Raw genomic sequence first — 24,942 nt, 5'->3', positions numbered from 1 at the left:
TCCGCATTTTTGGTCGAACCCCAACGCCAGCACTTCATATGGCAACCCTTCTATTTCACAAACTTATTCTCCGCGTTTTTTTCACACGCTCATTCTCTTGTGTTTACAATTCTCTCAGCTAGTCTCTCAAAAATCGAACAAAACAAATTATTTTCCTTACCAATTACTTGTTAATAGAGAAAAAACAAAAGATATTGTCTTGCATGCAAATTACTGTTGTTTATAAATAAATATTTTAATTCGTTGTTATTGGCGTGAATAGGTAATTATGTATCTCATTTTTTGAAACGAATCGAAGGGGAAAACGAGTCAACTTACCCACGATCGCTGTTAACTAGGGTTTTGTTGTCATTGTCGGCAACACCGTTTCGCTTCACATCAATGTCGATAACAACCGGCGATGATTTGCTGTTATCGCTACCATTGCCATTCAATTGTGGTGGCGGAGGTTGTTGTCCGTGCTAAGGGTGGTAAGAAAAGAAATACAAATAAGAAAATTTTGTGGTGAGTTCAAAATATTTAAGAGTTGGGACAAATTGAGGGATTGTCATTAAAATAATGAAATCAGTTATGTCTACAATTCAAAATTGGTTGTGGATATGTTTGTAAGATGGAATTAATTTTATTATAGGGCAAAAGGTTTCTCTTTTAATATAAACAAATTTGTTTTCTTAAGGGTTTAAATATGAGATGAAAATATTTCGTTTACCAAATTTTTATAAGGCTACATTTACATTGAGGGCAATGCCACAACGCGTTCATTTTACCATGATCATCGTCATAAAATGTTTCAAAAGAAACAAAGAAACGTAGCCTAAAGAGTTTTTTTTAAAGAATTGAGCCCTAGGTCTATGACATACATGCATTCTATAACTATATGCATACATACAGGGTGAGATGAAAAATCTGCAATCAACTTCAGACTGCTGTCATTTCTAAGCCACTCGTCCGACAGTTGTTAAAATTATTCCAGTAACAGAATTTTCCAGAAAAAATAGTGATCTTTTTATATTTGGCTGGAAACAACAAGTGGCTATCGTTAGAGCACTCCAGCATTTAAATGTGAATAAATCTTTTGTGTCTCGTACAATCGCTCGTTACCCGACGCAGCGTCGCAGTGGCCGAAAAATGGCTTGTGATCTGAACATATCGCAATATTCCATCCGGCAAATATTGGAAAATAAACTCGGGCTAAAGCCATTGAAATTCCAAAAAGCGCAAGAACTTACACCGCAACAGAAAGAAGAAAATAGATTCAAAATAGCTAAAGAGTTGCTTCGCTGGGCCGAAAGTGGTGAAATGCCGAATTTCGTTTTCTCCGATGAGAAAACATTCGTTGTCCAGCAGTTTGTAAACGAACAAAATGATCGTGTTTGCTTGCCAAAGAGGTTAGCTGAAAATGTGCACCTTCAGAACTCAAGCGCCGGCCATGGTGATGGTGTGGGCTGCCAGAACAGCCGATGATAGCTCTACACTCGTATTAATCGACCGTAGCATCAGAATAAATGCCGAATATTATCGCGAAAATATTCTGGAGGGTGTATTAAAGTCTTGGGCACGCAAACTCAGGACTCAGCACGCACCACCCAAGAATGGTTACACAATGGCACACAATGGCCACCAAAGTCTCCGGATACCAATCCGTTGGATTATTGTGTCTGGAGTATTTTGGAAAGCAAATAAAAAAAATACCAAAGTGTCGATCACCTCAAGCAAACGCTTCGACGGGAATACGCCAAAATACCGCAGAGCAACATTCGGGCAGCATGTGACGGTTTCATTGGCCGCTTGAAGGCCATAATTCGTGCCAAAGGTGACCAACCAATCTAAAATTATTCTAAAATTTGATGCTGCTTCCGAAATTATTTGTTTTTATTTAATAACATTTTAAAAAAATTTAAAAATTATGTCGTTTGACTTTCTTGCAGTTTTTTTCATCTCACCCTGTATATACCGACACCGAGTTTCACCAAATGGAAAAATTCGGTTGAATATGAGGCTGATATAACATATATGGTTCACAATAACCGTAAAATCTGATGGAGATGTATATCGAAGGTGTAAAAAAATCTGAACCGATCTCGATAAAATTTGGCAAATGTATATTCGAGCTATATCTGATATCTGCTACCAAAGATTGTTGTTGTGGAGTGCATATTACGCATGTGGGGGACTTAAAATTGGATGATACATATATGTAGGAGATATAGCTATATCTGCACCGATTTTCACCAAAATGTGAAGTACTTGCTTACCAAAATTCAGGTCATTCGCACTGATAATGGAAATTTGGTGAACAATTAACGCAATATCGGTTGAATAAATATATGGAAGCTATATCCAAATCTGAACCGATCAATAAAATATGGAAGAGGATGAAACATATATATGGGAGCTATAGCCATATCTGGAGTGATTTTCACCAAATTTGATGTACTTGCTTGTTCATTTTAACTCAGGTATACTTGTATGTCCTAATCAAAAAAACATAATCCCATCATTGTTTGCAACTTACTGATATGTAATAGGGCTGACCACTGTAATAACCGTAATTGTTATTGTTGTGATTTGATGTCGTTGTCTGTGGTGCAGGACGAAATTTTTTACGATAACGACGTGCAGTTAAGTGATGTCACAATATGGTATGTGGCGAACGGCGTATCGGTAGATAATAGTTAATGCTGCTTGAGCGAAATAAAAAATTTCTGATTATCATTTTACGAAGACTTGGTGTTTTGTTTGTTGTTTCTTTCCTACTCGCTGTGGTTTGTTTGTGGCCAAGTATTTGTTTGTTTAACCCACTTTATGGGCAATGGAATGGAAGGGAGGGAGTCGTATGTAAGTGCGTGCGAGTGTGTATCCTATGAGCTCCTTTTTCCCCAGCTGTTTGAAGATTTCACAATGAGTTTTAATTAATAGTAGACAGCGTGCAATTGTTATTGTTGTTATATTTTGATAAAAATATAATTAAATATTATTTTGTTAATATAGTATTTATCACTGGTATAACACAAAATTCCAATGTTTTTGTTATGAAAGTGACGACGTATTCACAAATGTTTTATTTCAATGAATGCAACAACACTATGGCAATACAATTCATACTAAATTTTACAACTCTGGTAAAGACATACTTTGACAGTTTGCCTAATTGGAAAGTGTTACAAGGGAGAGTTAGCAACTTGGATGGAGAGCGCATGTCTAGAAACAGTAAAGGGAAAACCGTTACATTATATGCATTCAACCGACTTTTAATATAAAACATAAAAATGTTTGATGCAAAAAATCTCATGGCAGAATTAAAGAGGTAACCTCATTTGCCAAATCGGTAATGGAAATACTCTTCTTATCCTCCACCATAAATGGTATGACGAACACCGTGTATGGTGGAGGATAAAAAGAGTCAGTTTGTAACTCATCGAAATAATAATTTTAAACCTAAGAAAGTATATATATTCTTGATCAGCGTAAAATTCTAAGTCGAAATAGCACTCATCCCCCGTCCGTCTTTTGTAATTAAGCTAGAGTCAAAACGAATTAAGATAGGAAGCTAAAATTTTGCACAAATCTGTCTTTTGTTTGCAGGCAGGTCAAGTTCGAAGATGGGCGATATCGATCCACGATATCGTATAGCCCCCATTTAACGGTAACCCGATATTCGGTGTTTTGATGATTTTTGGGATATTATTTACCAGAGTTGTTTCAAATTTCGTATTTAGAATTCGTAATGAGTACTACAGTCTTTGACAAAAAATTGGCCAGGTCCAGGTATAAGCCCATATATCAGTACCTCCCCATATTCGGTATTTTGACGATTTTATTTACAATATTCACCGAAATTGTTTAAAATTTCGTATTTGAAGTTCTTAATAGGTACTACCATGGTACAATGAAGAGAAGGTAGGTCAACTTTGAAAAAATTGCAAGTATAGAGGTCTACCTGTTTGGCTTGTAATGTCAGAATTAGTATCAAAACAATAAAAAATCAAAAGAAAACCGCGATAACTGAATGAAAGGTCAACACTTCTTTTCAAAATCATGTACTATATATCTCTAAAGGATTATTTCGCTACAAAAACTCTAGATTTTGTCGATGCATGCGTTGAAATTAACATTTTGAAAACACCCGAATTTGATTTTTTTCTGAACAAATTTTTTGTTATTAAAAAGAAAACACATACATAAACAAATAAAGATGACGTATTAGACCAAGAAAATAAAAAATTAAAATCATATCATATCATATAGTATCATAGCCCTACCTTGATATCATTGTACCATGGGTACTACGGCCTTTATAGAAAATTGTCTATGCAGGTCCAGGTCTTCGCATAGCTCCGATATAACGCCACCTCCCTATATTCGGTATTTTGATGATTTTAGCTACATAATTCACCTTTTTTTTCAAATTTCATATTTGAATATTGTAATGTCCACATATCCAATGTAACGACTATATTCGGAATTTTTAAGATTTTAACAGAATTTTTAACGGATTTTATGTTTTTTAAAATTTCCATACTCGTTCCAAATGGTGGAGGGTATTCAAAGTTTAGGGCGGCTGAAGTTGCTGCTTTTTATACCCTAGAGAGGGTATATATCATTTGATACAGTCAAAACGTGCCTAGTCGAAATAACGGTTTTAGACCTTTGGTCTCTTTGTACCAAATCCGTTTCAGGTCATTTGGTATCGATCTAGCGATCTCCGTCCGTCTGTCTATCTGGCTGGCTGGTGCGCACGATAACTCTCGAAGGGAGTATCCGATTTGGTCCAAACTTGCTTAATCGTAATATTTTTGTCAAAATTAGATCAAGCTCGGAGATGGACAATATCGGTCCAATCCAATAGGTCCCCCACAAATGATCGAAATTTTTTAAAAAATATATTTTCGGCACAGAAAGAGAAACGATAATCCGCTCCAACTTTGCAATTACTAATATTTGCGTCAGTGCTAGGTCAGGTGCAAAAATGGATAATATCGGTCCACTCCATCAAGTACCTCCCCCACAAGGGGTCAAGATTTTCAATAATTACAACTCTTATAAAATATGATGTAAGAGTCCGATTGTCTTCAAATTTCATACATCTTAATAATTTTATTAACCCAAGGTCTGGTGTTAAAACGGAATACATCAGCCACCTCCTACTGGTCGAAATTTTCAAAAAATATATTATCTGCACAGAAAGAGGCAATAGTCCGATTTTGCTCCAACTTTGCAAATCCTAACATTTGCCTCAGTTTTCGGTCAGGTGCAAAAAATGGATAATATCGGTCCACTCCATCCAGTACCTCTCCCACAAAAGATCAACATTTTGAATATTTATAATTCTTAAAAAATGTTATGGAAGAATCCGATTGTCTCAAAATTTCACACATCCCAATATTTTTATAAACTCAAGATCTGGTGCTAAGATGGAATATATCGCTCCACTCCTACTGGTACATCCCCCACAAAAGGTCAAAAATTTTGAATATCAATTAAGTTCATAAAACGCGAAATGAACATCCGATTCCATTTAGACTTGGCACATCTGTATATTTCCAACAACACAGGATCTGTTATAAAAACGGTAGAGATCGGACCATTCCTTCTGGTACCTCCCCTACAAAGGGTCAAAATTTTGAATATCCATGAGGGTCATAAAACGCGAATTAAGCATCCGGTTCTCTTTATATTTCACACATCCCATTATTTCTACTAACACAAGATTTGTAGTGAAGATCTGATATATCGGTCCACTCCATCTGGTACCTCCCCCGCAAAGGTTAAACTTTTTGAATATCCATGTAGCTCATAACAAGTAAAAAAGCAGTAAGTTCGGCCGGGCCGAACTTTGAATACCCTCCACCATTTGGAACGAATTAGAAAATTTTCAAAAAAATAAAATCCAATAAAAATTCTTTTAAAATCCTTAAAATATCTAATATAGGAAGGTGCCGATATATGGGGGGATATACGATATTGTGGACCTATAAAGACAAATCTATGTCTGCGTGTAAAGTACTCACAAGGAACTTCGTGTGTGGATTTTCAGACAATACGATTGGAAAATGTGGCTATAATCATCAAAATACCGAATATCGCGGGGTACCGTTATATGGGAGCTATACGTTATCGGTAACCTATATAGAGAATTCTCTGTCGGTGGGTAAAGTGCTCACAAAGAACCCCTTGTGTTGATTTTAAGACAATTCCATCGAAAAGTGTGGCTAACATCATCAAAATACCGAATATCGGAGGTTACAGTTATATGGGGGATATACGATATCGTGTTGATTTTAAGATAATTCCATCGAAAAGCGTGGCTAACATCATCAAAATACCGAATATCGGAGGTTACAGTTATATGGGGGATATACGATATCGTGGACCTACATAGACACTTCATTTTGAGGAGGTAAAATGCCCACAAGGGACTCCTTTTGTGGATTTTCAGACAATTCCGTTGAAAAATGTGGCTAAAATCATGAAAATACCGCATAACGTGGGGGTACCGTTATATGGGGGCTATACGATATTGTGGACCTATATAGATAATTCTCTGCCGAGGTATAAAGTACCCACAAGGAACTCCTTGTGTGGATTTTCAGACAATTCCGTTGAAAAATGTGGGTAAAATCATCAAAATACCGAATAACGGGGGGTACCGTTACATGGAGGCTATACGATATCGTAGACCTATATCGACAATTCTCTGCCGAGGTATAAAGTACCCACAAGGAACTCCTTGTGTGGATTTTCAGACAATTCCGTTCAAAAATGTGGCTAAAATCATCAAAATACCGAATATCGGGGGGTACCGTTATATGGGGGCTATACGATATTGTGAACCTATATAGATAATTCTCTGCCGAGGTATAAAGTACCCACAAGGAACTCCTTGTGTGGATTTTCAGACAATTCCGTTCAAAAATGTGGGAAAAATCATCAAAATACCGAATATCGGGGGGTACCGTTATATGGGGGCTATACGATATCGTGGACCGATATAGCCCATCTTCGAACTTGACCTGCCTGCAGACAAAAGAGAGATCTGTGCAAAATTTTAGCTACCTATCTTAATTCGTTTAGACTGTAGCGTGATTACAACAGACGGACAGACGGACGGACAGGGCTAAATCGTCTTAGAATTTTACGCTGATCAAGAATATATATACTTTGTTGGGTCTAAAATGATTATTTCGATGAGTTACAAACGGAATGACAAAGTTAATATACCCTCCATACCTTTTTTGGTGGAGGGTATAAAAAAACTGATACTGATACTATTTTACTTGATTGATTGTGTATGTATACGTAAACGACCATTAGGTATATCCTAATGGCAGAAAAATACAGGTAGATGCATCAACGCTTGGGAGCATTGATATGTAAAAAAATTTAAATGTTTTTTCAAATATAAGTAAAGTTTTATATGTTTTCTTATACTACGTCATTCGGTGGTTATTATAATTCGCGTTTTCAACAATTTTTACAAATTCAAATACTTTTTCATTCAACATTTTCAATTCATAATTGGTTTGACAGTTCATTGTCCCAGCAGTGTCGACGCGTCTACCTATATTCTTCTACCATGGTATATCCTCCTAAAAGAACTAGATCTAGTGGGTTTAACTTCAATAATATAAACGCGCTATTACATTGTTAAACCAACCAAATAAAAATTATGAAATAATTGTGTGATTTTCCGAATGCAGTGAAATCTATCAACAGATGTTTCGGTCTAGAGACATGTTAAATTAATTCTGGACTTAACTTAATTTTATAAAACACAAGATAATCTAATCACAAATATTTCCACAAGTGTGTGTATTTAAATTTAATAAACATGCAAGCACAAAGTTCATTAAATTTTGTTGTTTTTTTAAACTTTAGATTATGAGTATTTAAATTTTAACAAGAATACAAGAATATTTTTGTATGTGCGCAAAATATGACATAAGTACGGATGTGTGTATCTAAAACCGTTTGTGAGTGATGTGTTTAATTATTTCCCCAGAAGACTGTAGACTGAAACCGGTTTGATTTTATGATAAACAAATTAAAAAAAAATAATAGTTTTAATTGAGCATTTCAATAGAATAGCTCTCTATGTCTTCCTAGGTTGTTGAGGTATTGTTTAATTAAAAAATTATAGGTTTTATTGCAGTTCTTTAATAGAGCTTTGGCAGTAATGGCGTTGTATTTGGCCAGTGTTTCCCGCGTTTTATTTTTTCACATTCGCCCATTAAAAATTATATAATATTAACAATAAGAACGTATGTAAGTCAAGGTTTTTTAATTAGTTTTCAAATGAAATAAATAGTAAATGCAATTAAATTTAGAATCAAGGTTTCCTTTGCTTAATCTAATGATGTTATTCCAGTTTATTTTAGAAAATTCCCACAAATATAATAGGTACTATCATGTGGGTTACACAAGCCAAGTTGTTTTCAATCAGAGTTGTATTTTCTATAACATATGACCATGGTAAAAGAATGCAGTTAGTCGCTTCGACACAGCTGCTGGGACAATGAACTGTCAAACCGATTTTGGAATTGAAAATGTTGAATGAAAAATTATTAAAAATTAAATTAAAAATTGTTGAGAAATGCATATTGTAACAACCTCCGATTTGCATCGTATAAGAAAATATATAAAAAAGTACTTATTTTTGACAAAACAATTTTAAAATTTTGACATATCAATGTTCTCAAGCGTTGATGCATCTACCTATATTCTTCTACCATGCCCTGTATACATTGTACAACAAACAGGTAATCCTTTTACCTCAGTCGATCATCTTGATGACTTGTCCAAAAATATGTACTATTACAGTTAACCAGTCATAAACTAATTTTGACGCCTCCTTTCATTGGGAAAATCTGGTGTAACACCTTAGTGCTGCGCCAGGGCAACGTGTAAACACCTAATTCTTATCCACTAGTCTTCTTAAACACAATGTGTTAATTTTCAATACTGTAAAAGCACTTTAAAATTATTATTCAATTAATTGTGTTGTGTTTTCAAATTTAGTACTTTTTATAGGGGAATGTTAGACTAAATGATTCTAAAATTTATATTAAAACACATTTGTCATTGGTAAAATTTTCCATGAAACCAATGGAATAATGAGAACAAAATATGAATACACGTGCATTTATATCTACGCAAATAACTCTTAAATGTCAAATTCCAAAAATTAATAGTCTTCACTCATGACAATGCTGTTTGTCAGCACAAACGAAATAAATTTTCAAAGTTTTGAATAAGAGGTTTTAGGAATAACTGAATAAATACAAGTCAAAAAAGCTGAAACTAAATAATTCATAATACCTTATCTCGACAATACTTTCTGAATCAAGCAAAGCTTTAACTTTTTTGGACGTCATTTGTAAGAAACAAATAACCTTTCAAAACAACTCGAAAATGCATGGTAGAATTATTAGAAGGTAGAAAGAAGGCAAAGCCAGATTTCAGAGCTCTGCGACAAATAAAGGTGAATTCTATCTTGATCGTGATTAAAAATACCATCATACTCGGTGCAATGAAGGCAAGGTAGTATAAGTTTGGGAAAGTTGTGAGTAAAGAGACCTATCTACTAAAATTAAATTGTTGCATATGAAACAAATTTTTGTTTTGTTTGATATTTTTGAGACAAAAATACAGCTTGAGTATATGTTTTCTAAAAAAATTGTAACAAATTTAACTTTTTAAAATTAGGTTCAATATATCTTGTATCTAATTTGGCCAAAATTTAACCTTACCTTAAAATTTAAGGGTATTTCTAAAAGTCGCAAACCAAACCTTTGGGCCACATACAGGGTGCGATGAAAAAACTGCAAAAAACTTCAGAATGCTGTCATTACTAAGCCACTCGTCCGGTAGATGTTAAAATTATTCCAGTGACAGCGTACAAAAGCATTTTGGTGAGAATTTTCCAGAAAAAAAGTTATTCGTCATGGAATTCAAGCGTGATAGTGTGATTTCTTTATATTTGGCTTGAAAACCACAAGTGGTTATCGTTGGAGCCCTCCAGCGTTTAAATGTAAATAAATCGTTTGTGTCTCGTCAAGGAAGTGGACGGAAGGAAACAGCAACATCAGCAGAAATGGTTGGAAAAGTAAAGAAGCGACTTGATTGAAACCCGCGTCGCAGTGGCCGAAAAATGGCTTGTGAGCTGAACATATCGCAATATTCCATTCGGAAAATGTTGAAAAATAAGCTCGGGGTAAAGGCATTGAAATTCCAAAAAGTGCAAGAACTTACACCGCAACAGAACAAGACTCAAATGAGCTAAAGAGTTGCTCGCTTGGCGGAAAGTGGTGAAGTGCCGAATATGGTTTTCTCCGATGCGAAAACATTCGTTGTCCAGCAGTTTGTAAACAAACAAAATGATCGTGTTTACTTGCCTAAGAGGTCGGCTGAAAATGTGCACCTTCGGTTTGCCACCAGAATTCAAGCGCTGGCCGATGGTCACTCTCCGCTCGCATTAATCGACCGTGGCATCAGAATAAAATCCGAATATTATCGCGAAAAATATTAAAGCCTTGGCCACGCAAATATTTTGGCCGCAGACCTTGGACATTCCAACAGGACTCAGCACGCGCCACCCTAGAATGTTTACAAAATGAGGTTTCTCGCTTCATTTCCAGCGCACAATGGTCACCAAAATCTGCGGATACCAAACCGTCGGACTATTGTGTCTGTATTATTTTGGAAAGCAAGGTTGGCACTAAAAAATACCAAAGTATCGATCAGCGGCCAAAATACCGCAGAGCAACATTCAAGCAGCGTGTGACGGTTTCATTGGCCGTTTGAAGGCCATTATTCGTGCCAAAGGTGACCAATTCGAACAAATCTAAACTTACTCTAAAATTTGATGCTATTTCCGACATTTTTTGCTTTCATTTCAATAAAGTTAAAAAAAATGTAAAAATATGGCGTTTGACTTTGTTGCAGTTATTTTATCTCACCCTGTACAGATCTTTACAGAGCCATTTCTTCAAAAAATTTTCCAAAACTTAATCTTACATTATAATATAATGGTATTTCTAAAAGTTGCAAACCTACCCTTTTGGTCACATATTACAATCATAGGCATATATAAAAATCTAATTTTGTATACAGACATCAAACAACCACTTATAAAAAATATTAAATACCAAACCTTATCAAATGGAAATACAACGATAACACAAATGCAACCAACACCAAACATTGTTTCTTTCCACTGTTATTTGCATATGACATATATTCCCTGGCTACTACTCGTATAAACGAAGCAAAAAATAGAACCTAATAAATTTTAATGCGGATCAATAAAAAAAATAAATAATATACACTAGAGGAGGCACTGTTTGTTTTTTAAATAACCACTTGAATTGACGGCTGTCGCTGGTGTTTTACCCTCCCCCTAACACACAAATAATCGCTTATCAATGTTTGTGTTTTTTTTTGTTTCAATAGAAATGCAAATTGACCAACAGCAAAGAAAGTACTTAGCATTTTTAGGTTCTTGACGTTCTTGAGTTATAATCAGTTTCGATTAACAATGAATGAAAGAAATGTGTTTCATGGCAAATAGTGACTAAGTCCGTTAAAAAGCAAAATAATATTTTTAATCTACTCTACCTTACTGGGCGTTTATGTAAAACAAATTGTCCCCAATCAGAGTTGTTTTTTTTTTCAAAACGAGCATATATACTGATCTAATTGGGTTCGTTCAAGGTAGATCTAACAGGTAACCGCATCGGCGAATTGCTACAACAAAGCAACTTTTGTTGTACCCTCAAATGTCAAAATTGGCATCTAAGGCGAAAAACATAGATTCGCCATGACATTTAAAGGTTGCGGCAAATTTGTTTCAAACAACCAGAAACGAGGTGTTTGTTTACGTTTTATTTTGTGTGCCTCTCGTCGTAAACGAACGTCGCAAATTATATTCAATAGAAAAACAAGTAAGCAAAGGCTACAGTCGAGCGGGGCCGACCGTTGAATACCCTACAACACTATAATAAACGATACAGTTTATATAGGCGAGATACCCGAAAGAATTCTACAAGATATTGTGACAAATAATAAAAGAAAACCATCAGTTTCCGTTCTCTAATTTTCGAATAATAGCAACTTAAAATAATTTGCTCATTTCCAATTTATTGGTAGATGTTACAGGTAAATGTTCTTCCTAGATCTGGAACCAATAATTGTGTGATTTTCCGAATGCAGTGAAATCTATCAACAGATGTTTCGATCTAGAGACATGTTAAATTAATTCTGGACTTAACTTAATTTTATAAAACACAAGATAATCTAATCACAAATATTTCCACAAGTGTGTGTATTTAAATTTAATAAACATGCAAGCACAAAGTTCATTAAATTTTGTTGTTTTTTTAAACTTTAGATTATGAGTATTTAAATTTTAACAAGAATACAAGAATATTTTTGTATGTGCGCAAAATATGACATAAGTACGGATGTGTGTATCTAAAACCGTTTGTGAGTGATGTGTTTAATTATTTCCCCAGAAGACTGTAGACTGAAACCGGTTTGATTTTATGATAAACAAATTAAAAAAAAATAATAGTTTTAATTGAGCATTTCAATAGAATAGCTCTCTATGTCTTCCTAGGTTGTTGAGGTATTGTTTAATTAAAAAATTATAGGTTTTATTGCAGTTCTTTAATAGAGCTTTGGCAGTAATGGCGTTGTATTTGGCCAGTGTTTCCCGCGTTTTATTTTTTCACATTCGCCCATTAAAAATTATATAATATTAACAATAAGAACGTATGTAAGTCAAGGTTTTTTAATTAGTTTTCAAATGAAATAAATAGTAAATGCAATTAAATTTAGAATCAAGGTTTCCTTTGCTTAATCTAATGATGTTATTCCAGTTTATTTTAGAAAATTCCCACAAATATAATAGGTACTATCATGTGGGTTACACAAGCCAAGTTGTTTTCAATCAGAGTTGTATTTTCTATAACATATGACCATGGTAAAAGAATGCAGTTAGTCGCTTCGACACAGCTGCTGGGACAATGAACTGTCAAACCGATTTTGGAATTGAAAATGTTGAATGAAAAATTATTAAAAATTAAATTAAAAATTGTTGAGAAATGCATATTGTAACAACCTCCGATTTGCATCGTATAAGAAAATATATAAAAAAGTACTTATTTTTGACAAAACAATTTTAAAATTTTGACATATCAATGTTCTCAAGCGTTGATGCATCTACCTATATTCTTCTACCATGCCCTGTATACATTGTACAACAAACAGGTAATCCTTTTACCTCAGTCGATCATCTTGATGACTTGTCCAAAAATATGTACTATTACAGTTAACCAGTCATAAACTAATTTTGACGCCTCCTTTCATTGGGAAAATCTGGTGTAACACCTTAGAGCTGCGCCAGGGCAACGTGTAAACACCTAATTCTTATCCACTAGTCTTCTTAAACACAATGTGTTAATTTTCAATACTGTAAAAGCACTTTAAAATTATTATTCAATTAATTGTGTTGTGTTTTCAAATTTAGTACTTTTTATAGGGGAATGTTAGACTAAATGATTCTAAAATTTATATTAAAACACATTTGTCATTGGTAAAATTTTCCATGAAACCAATGGAATAATGAGAACAAAATATGAATACACGTGCATTTATATCTACGCAAATAACTCTTAAATGTCAAATTCCAAAAATTAATAGTCTTCACTCATGACAATGCTGTTTGTCAGCACAAACGAAATAAATTTTCAAAGTTTTGAATAAGAGGTTTTAGGAATAACTGAATAAATACAAGTCAAAAAAGCTGAAACTAAATAATTCATAATACCTTATCTCGACAATACTTTCTGAATCAAGCAAAGCTTTAACTTTTTTGGACGTCATTTGTAAGAAACAAATAACCTTTCAAAACAACTCGAAAATGCATGGTAGAATTATTAGAAGGTAGAAAGAAGGCAAAGCCAGATTTCAGAGCTCTGCGACAAATAAAGGTGAATTCTATCTTGATCGTGATTAAAAATACCATCATACTCGGTGCAATGAAGGCAAGGTAGTATAAGTTTGGGAAAGTTGTGAGTAAAGAGACCTATCTACTAAAATTAAATTGTTGCATATGAAACAAATTTTTGTTTTGTTTGATATTTTTGAGACAAAAATACAGCTTGAGTATATGTTTTCTAAAAAAATTGTAACAAATTTAACTTTTTAAAATTAGGTTCAATATATCTTGTATCTAATTTGGCCAAAATTTAACCTTACCTTAAAATTTAAGGGTATTTCTAAAAGTCGCAAACCAAACCTTTGGGCCACATACAGGGTGCGATGAAAAAACTGCAAAAAACTTCAGAATGCTGTCATTACTAAGCCACTCGTCCGGTAGATGTTAAAATTATTCCAGTGACAGCGTACAAAAGCATTTTGGTGAGAATTTTCCAGAAAAAAAGTTATTCGTCATGGAATTCAAGCGTGATAGTGTGATTTCTTTATATTTGGCTTGAAAACCACAAGTGGTTATCGTTGGAGCCCTCCAGCGTTTAAATGTAAATAAATCGTTTGTGTCTCGTCAAGGAAGTGGACGGAAGGAAACAGCAACATCAGCAGAAATGGTTGGAAAAGTAAAGAAGCGACTTGATTGAAACCCGCGTCGCAGTGGCCGAAAAATGGCTTGTGAGCTGAACATATCGCAATATTCCATTCGGAAAATGTTGAAAAATAAGCTCGGGGTAAAGGCATTGAAATTCCAAAAAGTGCAAGAACTTACACCGCAACAGAACAAGACTCAAATGAGCTAAAGAGTTGCTCGCTTGGCGGAAAGTGGTGAAGTGCCGAATATGGTTTTCTCCGATGCGAAAACATTCGTTGTCCAGCAGTTTGTAAACAAACAAAATGATCGTGTTTACTTGCCTAAGAGGTCGGCTGAAAATGTGCACCTTCGGTTTGCCACCAGAATTCAAGCGCTGGCCGATGGTCACTCTCCGCTCGCATTAATCGACCGTGGCATCAGAATAAAATCCGAATATTATCGCGAAAAATATTAAAGCCTTGGCCACGCAAATATTTTGGCCGCAGACCTTGGACATTCCAACAGGACTCAGCACGCGCCACCCTAGAATGTTTACAAAATGAGGTTTCTCGCTTCATTTCCAGCGCACAATGGTCACCAAAATCTGCGGATACCAAACCGTCGGACTATTGTGTCTGTATTATTTTGGAAAGCAAGGTTGGCACTAAAAAATACCAAAGTATCGATCAGCGGCCAAAATACCGCAGAGCAACATTCAAGCAGCGTGTGACGGTTTCATTGGCCGTTTGAAGGCCATTATTCGTGCCAAAGGTGACCAATTCGAACAAATCTAAACTTACTCTAAAATTTGATGCTATTTCCGACATTTTTTGCTTTCATTTCAATAAAGTTAAAAAAAATGTAAAAATATGGCGTTTGACTTTGTTGCAGTTATTTTATCTCACCCTGTACAGATCTTTACAGAGCCATTTCTTCAAAAAATTTTCCAAAACTTAATCTTACATTATAATATAATGGTATTTCTAAAAGTTGCAAACCTACCCTTTTGGTCACATATTACAATCATAGGCATATATAAAATCTAATTTTGTATACAGACATCAAACAACCACTTATAAAAAATATTAAATACCAAACCTTATCAAATGGAAATACAACGATAACACAAATGCAACCAACACCAAACATTGTTTCTTTCCACTGTTATTTGCATATGACATATATTCCCTGGCTACTACTCGTATAAACGAAGCAAAAAATAGAACCTAATAAATTTTAATGCGGATCAATAAAAAAATAAATAATATACACTAGAGGAGGCACTGTTTGTTTTTTAAATAACCACTTGAATTGACGGCTGTCGCTGGTGTTTTACCCTCCCCCTAACACACAAATAATCGCTTATCAATGTTTGTGTTTTTTTTTTGTTTCAATAGAAATGCAAATTGACCAACAGCAAAGAAAGTACTTAGCATTTTTAGGTTCTTGACGTTCTTGAGTTATAATCAGTTTCGATTAACAATGAATGAAAGAAATGTGTTTCATGGCAAATAGTGACTAAGTCCGTTAAAAAGCAAAATAATATTTTTAATCTACTCTACCTTACTGGGCGTTTATGTAAAACAAATTGTCCCCAATCAGAGTTGTTTTTTTTTTTCAAAACGAGCATATATACTGATCTAATTGGGTTCGTTCAAGGTAGATCTAACAGGTAACCGCATCGGCGAATTGCTACAACAAAGCAACTTTTGTTGTACCCTCAAATGTCAAAATTGGCATCTAAGGCGAAAAACATAGATTCGCCATGACATTTAAAGGTTGCGGCAAATTTGTTTCAAACAACCAGAAACGAGGTGTTTGTTTACGTTTTATTTTGTGTGCCTCTCGTCGTAAACGAACGTCGCAAATTATATTCAATAGAAAAACAAGTAAGCAAAGGCTACAGTCGAGCGGGGCCGACCGTTGAATACCCTACAACACTATAATAAACGATACAGTTTATATAGGCGAGATACCCGAAAGAATTCTACAAGATATTGTGACAAATAATAAAAGAAAACCATCAGTTTCCGTTCTCTAATTTTCGAATAATAGCAACTTAAAATAATTTGCTCATTTCCAATTTATTGGTAGATGTTACAGGTAAATGTTCTTCCTAGATCTGGAACCAATATTTCCCAAAGACCTATAATCTCTCAGAAGTGGCAAAAGATTAACATTTATTATTGGTTTTTGACTGAAACGCATCTATATGAGATACAGACATTTGACTATATTCTTCAACGAAATCAGCGTTAATGAAATAGTCAGAAGTGCGTCTTTCCTGTATTTGTGAATTCTCCAAAAAGTCACAGGAATGGACATTTTCGTATTTTGTCTACAAAAGTTGGCAAACGATTTCGCACCTTGAATATTTTTGGATGGCCATCCAAAACTGCTTGGCTTTTGCAATGTCCGGAAACCCCCATTCAAATGTGCGTGAGTGTCGGGCGATAATTACGACCTGCTGACAATTTTGCAGTTTTTTGGTCCATTTCAACCCCTAAATATATGGCGATCATCTCCAAAAAGAGTAGGCTTCTATTCTGACCCTCTCCATGCAAAATTTCGTTAGGATCGGGCCATAAATGCGATCTGTATATGATATCCTGATATCCTAACTACTTAGTTTTGTTAGCTGTAGAAATATTATCAAATGTTTAATTCAAAATGAAAATATGCCAAAAATATGACAAAATTGAAAAAATATGAGAAAATTTTACAAAATCATTATTTTCATCTTTAGAGAGACATTTTTATACGATTTTTAGACGTTTTTTCTTTCCTGCCAAGAGGCCATTCTGAATTAATGAGAACTGTCGAAATCAGTTCAGCCGTTCTCGACATATAAGGAATTTTTCAAGTATATCTTCTTTGATAAACATATATATCGCACATTTTTTGCTATATATTCGATTTGTTGGATCTTAACATCAATGTAAAGATCAGAAGTAACCTTGTCATGGCTTTGTGATTTCGCCGGGATTTAAAATATTCGCGGTTTAATGAAAAATTTTGAATTTTTCAACAAAAAAAATATGGTCTATTTTACCCGCTAAATATTATCCGATGACCACCCAAATTGGTAGGCTTCTTCCCCGCCCTAAACTCTAGCTACATGCGAAATTCCGCGTCGATTGATCTATAATTCCGACCTGTAAAGCTACTGCAAAATCCGACATTTTTTCAGTATTTGGTCCATTTCAACCCCTAAACATTTGGCGATAATCTCCAAAATCAATAGGGTTCTATTCTGACCCAAACCCCCACCTTCGTGCAAAATTTCGTAAGGATCGGGCCATAATTGCGACCTGTAGCGTGATTACAAATTAACATGGACAGACGGACGGACGGACATACGTAGCTAGATCGACTCAGCTCGGCGAGCTAGGAAGATCCATATATACTTTCCTATATGGGAAACCAATATTTCGTGGTGTTGCATAATTTTTGACCCAATCAAACTTATAATACCCCCAACACATAGTGTTGTAGGGTATAAAAATTAAAGTTTGTGTCTATGGGAGAGAGGTACGTTAATCGTTTCGTTTGTTTTCGTTCGCTGGTTGTTGTATTAAATTAAATTAAATATAGTTTGTAGATTGAACTGTGCTTTATTTTGTTTTTGTTAATTAATAAATGCATTAAATAAAATGTAACGTTTTTAAAAACTTATTCTATTACAAGCATTTTCCTAAAAATCTCCAAATGACTATTTGGCTCAAATATCAACATATGATCTCAAAAGAATTCATCGTCTTCTAGTGTTTATTTGGTTCAAATGTCTACATATAGATATAATGTGCAGTGATTATATTGTTCATACGTCACCACATAATCTCAAAAGATCTAATTATTTTCTAGTGATTATTTGGTTCAAATGTTGCCATATAGTCCCAAATGAACTTTTCAAAATCATGTTGAATATACCTACATATCTCTACAGAGCCATTTCGTCACAAAATGAGTAAATTGTATCCAAAAATTAATGTTACCTTAAAATTCAAGGGTATGTGTTAACGTTGCAAAACCACTCTTTGGGCCATATAGATATGTATGCAAATCTAAATCAGCAAACTCACATCATACACCCACTTATAAATAATTATAAATACTAAACCTTATCAAACCGAATTATAACGATAACACAAATGCAACCAACACCAAACATTGTTTCTTTCCACTGTTATTTGTTATTTGCATATGACATATATTCCCTGGCTACTACTCGTATAAACGAAGCAAAAAATAGAACCTAATAAATTTTAATGCGGATCAATAAAAAAATAAATAACATTCACTAGAGGAGGCACTGTTTGTTTGTTTTTTGAATAACCACTTGAATTGACGGCTATCGCTGGTGTGTTACGCTCCCCCTAACACACAAATAATCGCTTATCAATGTTTGTGTTTTTTTTTTTTGTTTCAATAGAAATGCAAATTGACCAACAGCAAAGAAAGTACTTAGCATTTTTAGGTTCTTGACGTTCTTGAATTATAATCAGTTCAGATTAACAATGAATGAAAGAAATGTGTTTCATGGCAAATAGTGACTAAGTCCGTTGAAATGCAAAATAATATTTTTAATTTACTCTACCTTACTGGGCGTTTACGTAAAACAAATTGTCTTCAATCAGAGTTGTTTTTTTTTATCAAAACGAGCATATATACTGATCTAATTGGGTCTGTTCGTTTACTTTCCCAGAACAAATGTACTCAGTAAGAAGTTACCATGGTAGAAAAATACAGGTAGATGCATCAACGCTTGGGAGCATTGATATGTCACAAATTTTTAAATTTCTTTTCAAATATAAGTAGATTTGTATATGTTTTCTTATACGACACAATTCGTGGGTTGTAAAGATATACATTTTCAACATTTTTTTACAAATTTAAATAATTTTTCATTCAACATTTTTAATTCCAAAATTGGTTTGACAGTTCATTGTCCCAGCAGCTGCGTCGATGCGTCTACCTATATTCTTCTACCATGGAAGTTACTGAGAATAAATACGACTTTCTCTCTCACAAGAGAAGAAATACAAAAAAGTTGTAGGATAACAGCTGATCCATCAAAACAGCATAGGCGAAGCATATCTTAACAGCGGAAATATTTTAATGCAGTTTACAGTGAACGAAAACAAACGAATAACGTAATGCTAACACGAAGTCACAAACTTAAAAAAAAATTTCCAATCGTTTTGTACTCCAAAAAAGAGCATACACTTCAATGCCAGAAATACACAAATAATACGATTGCCTAAAAGTATATCAACTGTGAGTTGTCGAGCCGTATCGTTTGCCAAAGAATCGCCGGGAAACGTTTGCTGTGCGAATTGATGACTGCTATATTTAGTACTGCCATTCGAAGTATTGTTTTGCACATTTTCCATTGAATAATAGATATAATAAATTAATAAAAAGGCATACATTTAAGTTAATTTATTTGTAATGAGTAAATATACAGGGAAACGTTTGCAAACGTTTCCAATGAGTTTTGACTTGTTTCGTTTTCTATGTTGCGTCATCCAGACGACGAGTACATTTCAGTTTTGCTTTTGTTTCCTCTCATCTACACAAACAGTAAAAAATAAAAAACAAGTCCCGTTATCCTAATATCGTTTTTGTTTCGTTTCGTACTTCGAGAAAATACAGAACGAAACGATTGCAAACGTTTGATATAGTTTATTTTCGTACGCTGACCGTTTATTTGTTTTTACATTTTCATTACAAAAAAGAAAAAAATAAGGACTACAAACAAAACATAAATCGAACAGTGTTGGCATGTTTGTTCGGGATACCGGAGTATTTTGTTTTTATAAAATAGTTAGGCTTAATTCCTTATTGTTGTTTTTTAAACAACGTTTTTTCATTAGTGGAGAAATATGGTAATGTTTAACAGGGGAAAGGCAGGGAATACCAAGGTTTCGGAAAGAGTCTAGGATGGTTGGTATTGAAAATAAGCTATATCGGTCTACGTTTTGGTATATTTGCTATATAACGGTACCTAACGATATTCAGTATTTTGATGATTTTCGATATATTTTTTACGAGTTTGTCTAAAAGTTGGTAATGATAGTTTACAATGGATTCTAGCTCCGATGGGAAAACATATTATATCATACATATTATATTATACCTCCCATTTCGATGATTTTCGCAACATTTTTCATGGATTTGTCTAAAAATTGGTATTTGTAGGTCATAATGGGTTCCAGCTCCTGTGGCGGAACATAGTTTATATGGGTCCACGTTTTAACATAGCCTCACATAATGATACCTTCGGATATTCAGTAGTTTGATGATTTTTGCCACATTTTTCCACGGAATTGTCTAAGAATTGGTATTAGTAGTTCAAAATGGGTTCTAGCTCCAGTGGCAGAACATTGAATATTCAGGTCTACGTTTTCCTATAGCGCACATATAACGATACCCACCGATATTCGGTATTATTCAAACGGTCTTACTGGTATTTGTAGCTTAAAGTGGAACACGTTTGAACTCAGATACTTTTATATAAAAAATGTTTTCTTTGCCCAAACGAACTTAATGCTTTTTTACTTGTTTTTATGCCCATTGATTACATTGTTATTTTTATATTTTATAAGAAACTTTTTATTAATGCAAATTTTCAGATATGATTTATATTTGAGATGAAGCGTATTCTATGTTTTAATCGAAAATTGAAAAACTTCTACACACGGAAAATTGGACGTTATATATGTGAAACATATGTCGGGTGACAGCGCCTTAGGTAGTTGTAAAATATTACTCTGCTTCAATATAATTTTGCTACGTGCAGCGCATATTAAAACTGCTATCAGACGATAAGGGTTTTACATATCTGCTGTCACGTTTTTCTGTGTGTATGTCAAAATTGCGGTATTTCATATGACTCATAATTCTTGCTATCACACTGTTGCATATGTTATTTATATCCTTTGGTTACATTGAGATTAAATTGTATTTTCCAAAAATATTGTTTTTTTTTATAATACTTTTTAGATGTCTTTTTACCGCAAAATGAATTTTATATATTTTCACATCACAAAAAAATTATATTTTTCCGATGAAAATAGGGCTCGCTGTAATCGAAAAAGTTCATATGTACTTTTCTCATGTATTTCACAAAGGAATTGTCGTACATGTATCACACGATGTGTACAACTTCTACATGTGGAAAATTTGACACTACATGTTTAATTCACATTGCATGCATTTTAACAATATGTTTGGATCAGCTGTTGTTATCGCAAAATCTAAAGGTGTGGGTACGTAAGCAGCTTGAAGTGTTCGCATTGCATATTTTGTGACATCATGCGACAGGAATGCTAGAGCCGCACTCAAATTCGGCCGTCGTTCCCCTTATAATTTGCCTAGCCATGATGCTAAGCTGCTTATGTAGCCTCACTTTAATACATACCCCATTGTCTTTGTTCACGACAGTTACGAGAAAAATATTAAATCAGGTCGTGTAGGCAAAACGAGAACTACTATTGTTATTGAAAAATCCTCACATTTTATTTTTTTTTTACGTTTTCATACGTTTAATTCACAATTGTATGCATTTTGACAATAATAATTAGCTGGTCTTATCGGAGGACCAAATAGATGTGGCTACAGCAAAATGAACGTGTCACGCGTCAACATTTATGAAAGGAAGTCCAGTATCGATAAAGCTATTTTCATATGATTGTTTTTGTCGATAATGCTTGTCATGAAACATGCGTGGCGCAGTCATTCTGTTATGGCTTGAGCAATTTTTGACAAATCTAATTAACAACAGAACCTAAGAAGCAACTCAACCTTATATTTCAGTCCAAGTTTTAAGCTCATCCATAATACCACAAGAAGTTTGGTGTCGATAAACTCGTCATACTGTGAATATTTTTTGTGGATGAAATGAAAAAAATGTGTAGCGCCTTCATTCTGTTTTATCCTTGAAGAGCTAAATAGAATGAGCTCGTTAAATATGATTGATAAAACAACTGTTACTGAACGTTTCCTTGTGGATGTTGTTTTATCAAACATATTTTACACGTAAAATGGCTCAGCGCATTCATTCTGTTTTGACCTTTTAAAGGTAAAGCAGTATAAAAGCGTTGGTATTCGCGATGCATTAATTGTTATCAATAAAACAACAGACTATGAAAGAGACAACAACCACACCTTGCATTGTTCTGCCTTGCAATATGAAGTTAAATATGTTTTGACTTTTTGCATGTAAACGCAGGACACGAACAAAGGCGCAACACACCCATTCTGCTATTCTCTTTAAGGGCCATTGTTAGATATCGTTGTGGTGTTAAATTGCAAGTCAATAATAGTACACTCAACAGTCGCAATCATGAGTCAATCACAAAAATTTGACAATGTCAAAAATATATGTTAAATGCATTGTGATTGGTCAATTATTACGTTTAATTCTGAGGGAAGATTTTGTATGTAATCGCATTATATATTTGGTTTAATAACCTGGATCAAAGCATACTAAATAGGTCGTCCTATTTGATCCAACTGATTTCATCCAATCTGTCATAATATATTTGTCCAATCAGTCCACTTACCTTCCCTGCAGGAATTATCCAGCACTTTCTTTCTGAGAGTGTAAGACGGTTTTATTCTCTTTTGCAAGAAAACGGAGAAATGTATACAGACGGAATCCCTGCTTAAACTTCCAAGCAATCAGCTGATTTCTCAACAATTTGCCCGCCATAAATAAAACCAGTAACAAATGTTCATAGTCGGGCTGGGCCGACTTTACAATACCCTACACCACTCTGCATATATAGTAGAGCTTCATGTGACAAATGAACGTTTTTATGGGGAATTTATGAGAACTGAAACATACCAACAATGATCGTTAGAGCAGTTATAATTTAAAGTCGAAAGGAACTAAAGGTGAGAATACTTGACTGGCTTCAGTCATCGGATGGCTTCTTCAGAAAAGAACAAAGGAGCATAGGGCCAAAAATAGGAAATCCCTTTAGCTTCCGAACGAAATGAAGTAGGTTGATAAAATTTTACTCAAATGTGTATTATGTCTGCAGGACTTTTGGTATTGAAAATGGACCATGAACTATTTCAGATTTGGTATTTAAATTTCGTAATGGATACTACAGCCTATGACAGAAAATTGTATGTGCGGGTCCACGCCTTCGTATAGTCCCCATATAACGGAACCCCGATATTCGATATTTTGATGATTTTAGACACATTATTTACCGGAATTGTTCCAAATTTGGTATTTGAAGTTGGTAATGAATAATACAGCCTATGACAGAAAATTGCCTGTGCAGGTCCACGTGCTCGAATAGCCCCCTTATAACGGAACCCCCGATATTCGGTGTTTTGATGATTTTAGCTACATTATGACCGATTTTTTAAGTTTCACGTTTGAATATTGTAATGGCAATTTTATTTCTATGCTCGTGCGCTTTGTTTTTTCTCTTAGATGTTTACAAACTCGCATCAATAAAGATAAACAGAGGCGGAATATTATTAGCTTAAGAAGAAATGTTGATAGTTCGAAGGAGTGTAACGGCTAATATTAAGGTAATTCGCCCTCTACACGACCCAATAATCGGCCTTGATTTGGATTAAGCATTTAATCTGGTAATAAACTGGTCTCGATGGGAGAATTATTATTTTGCTTGACCGCGATTTTTTTGGGAAGGGGAAAAACAGATATCAAGAATTGCCTTCCTTGACGGCATCGTTTTTTTATTTATTGGAAAAAAATCGACCTTTGTTTCGAGAGCAAATCCCTAATTTGTGTTCTAATTAATGTTTTATGACCACACAATTTACAAATGAGTTACAAAGTGATGCCATCTGTACTGGTTATTGGCTTCGTACGAATTTCTAATTAACATTTTTTTATTTTAAAATGCTGTTTCATTTTCAATTTAAAAAAGTTCAATAATCTTTCATATAGAACGCGGTCGATACCATGGTAGAAGAATGCAGGTAGTCGCATCGACACAGCTGCTGGGACAATGAACTGTCAAAACAATTTTGGAACTGAACATTTTGAATGAAAAACAAGTAAAAAAGCTGTAAGTTCGGCAGGGCCGAACTTTTAATACCCTCCACCATTTGGTACAAATTTGGCAATTTCCAAAAAAAAAAAACCGTTAAAAATTCTGTTTAAATCTTAAAAATACCGAATGCTTATACGACGACGTGGGCCTGCATAGGCAACTTTTGTCATAAATTATTACAATATTTAAACGCGAAACTTGAAGAAAAATCTGTTTATAATGTAGCTAAAATTTTCAAAGTACCGAATATGGGGGGTACCGTTATATGGGGGCTATACGAAGACGTGGACCTGCACAGACAATTTTCTGGCATGGGCTGAAGTATCCATTACGAAC

The 24,942-nt window shown here is 34.4% G+C and overlaps 1 protein-coding gene across 2 annotated transcripts in view; it reads right to left on the bottom strand.

Moving 5' to 3' along the window:
- The window catches only part of LOC101894323 (long-chain fatty acid transport protein 4), a 100,654-nt gene that overhangs the window by 27,482 nt on the left and 48,230 nt on the right, over positions 1-24,942 (bottom strand). The window contains exons 1-2 of one of the 2 annotated variants that reach the window (XM_011293273.3): positions 2,516-2,752; positions 319-461 (exon numbers count right to left, since the gene is read on the bottom strand). Coding sequence is in view for 1 of the 2 variants with exons in the window: in XM_005181256.4 (XP_005181313.2) it covers positions 319-461 (143 nt within the window). In the remaining variant the exon portion in view is untranslated. Of the gene's footprint in view, positions 1-318; positions 462-2,515; positions 2,753-24,942 lie in introns of those variants that run through there. The other variant, XM_005181256.4, reaches the window with a different exon arrangement.

This window comes from Musca domestica, unplaced genomic scaffold, assembly GCF_030504385.1.
Source record: "Musca domestica strain aabys unplaced genomic scaffold, Musca_domestica.polishedcontigs.V.1.1 31, whole genome shotgun sequence".
In the NCBI taxonomy this organism is placed as follows: domain Eukaryota; kingdom Metazoa; phylum Arthropoda; class Insecta; order Diptera; family Muscidae; genus Musca; species Musca domestica.
The sequence above is the reverse complement of the archived record's forward strand: the minus strand, read 5'-3'. Positions and strand labels throughout refer to the sequence as shown.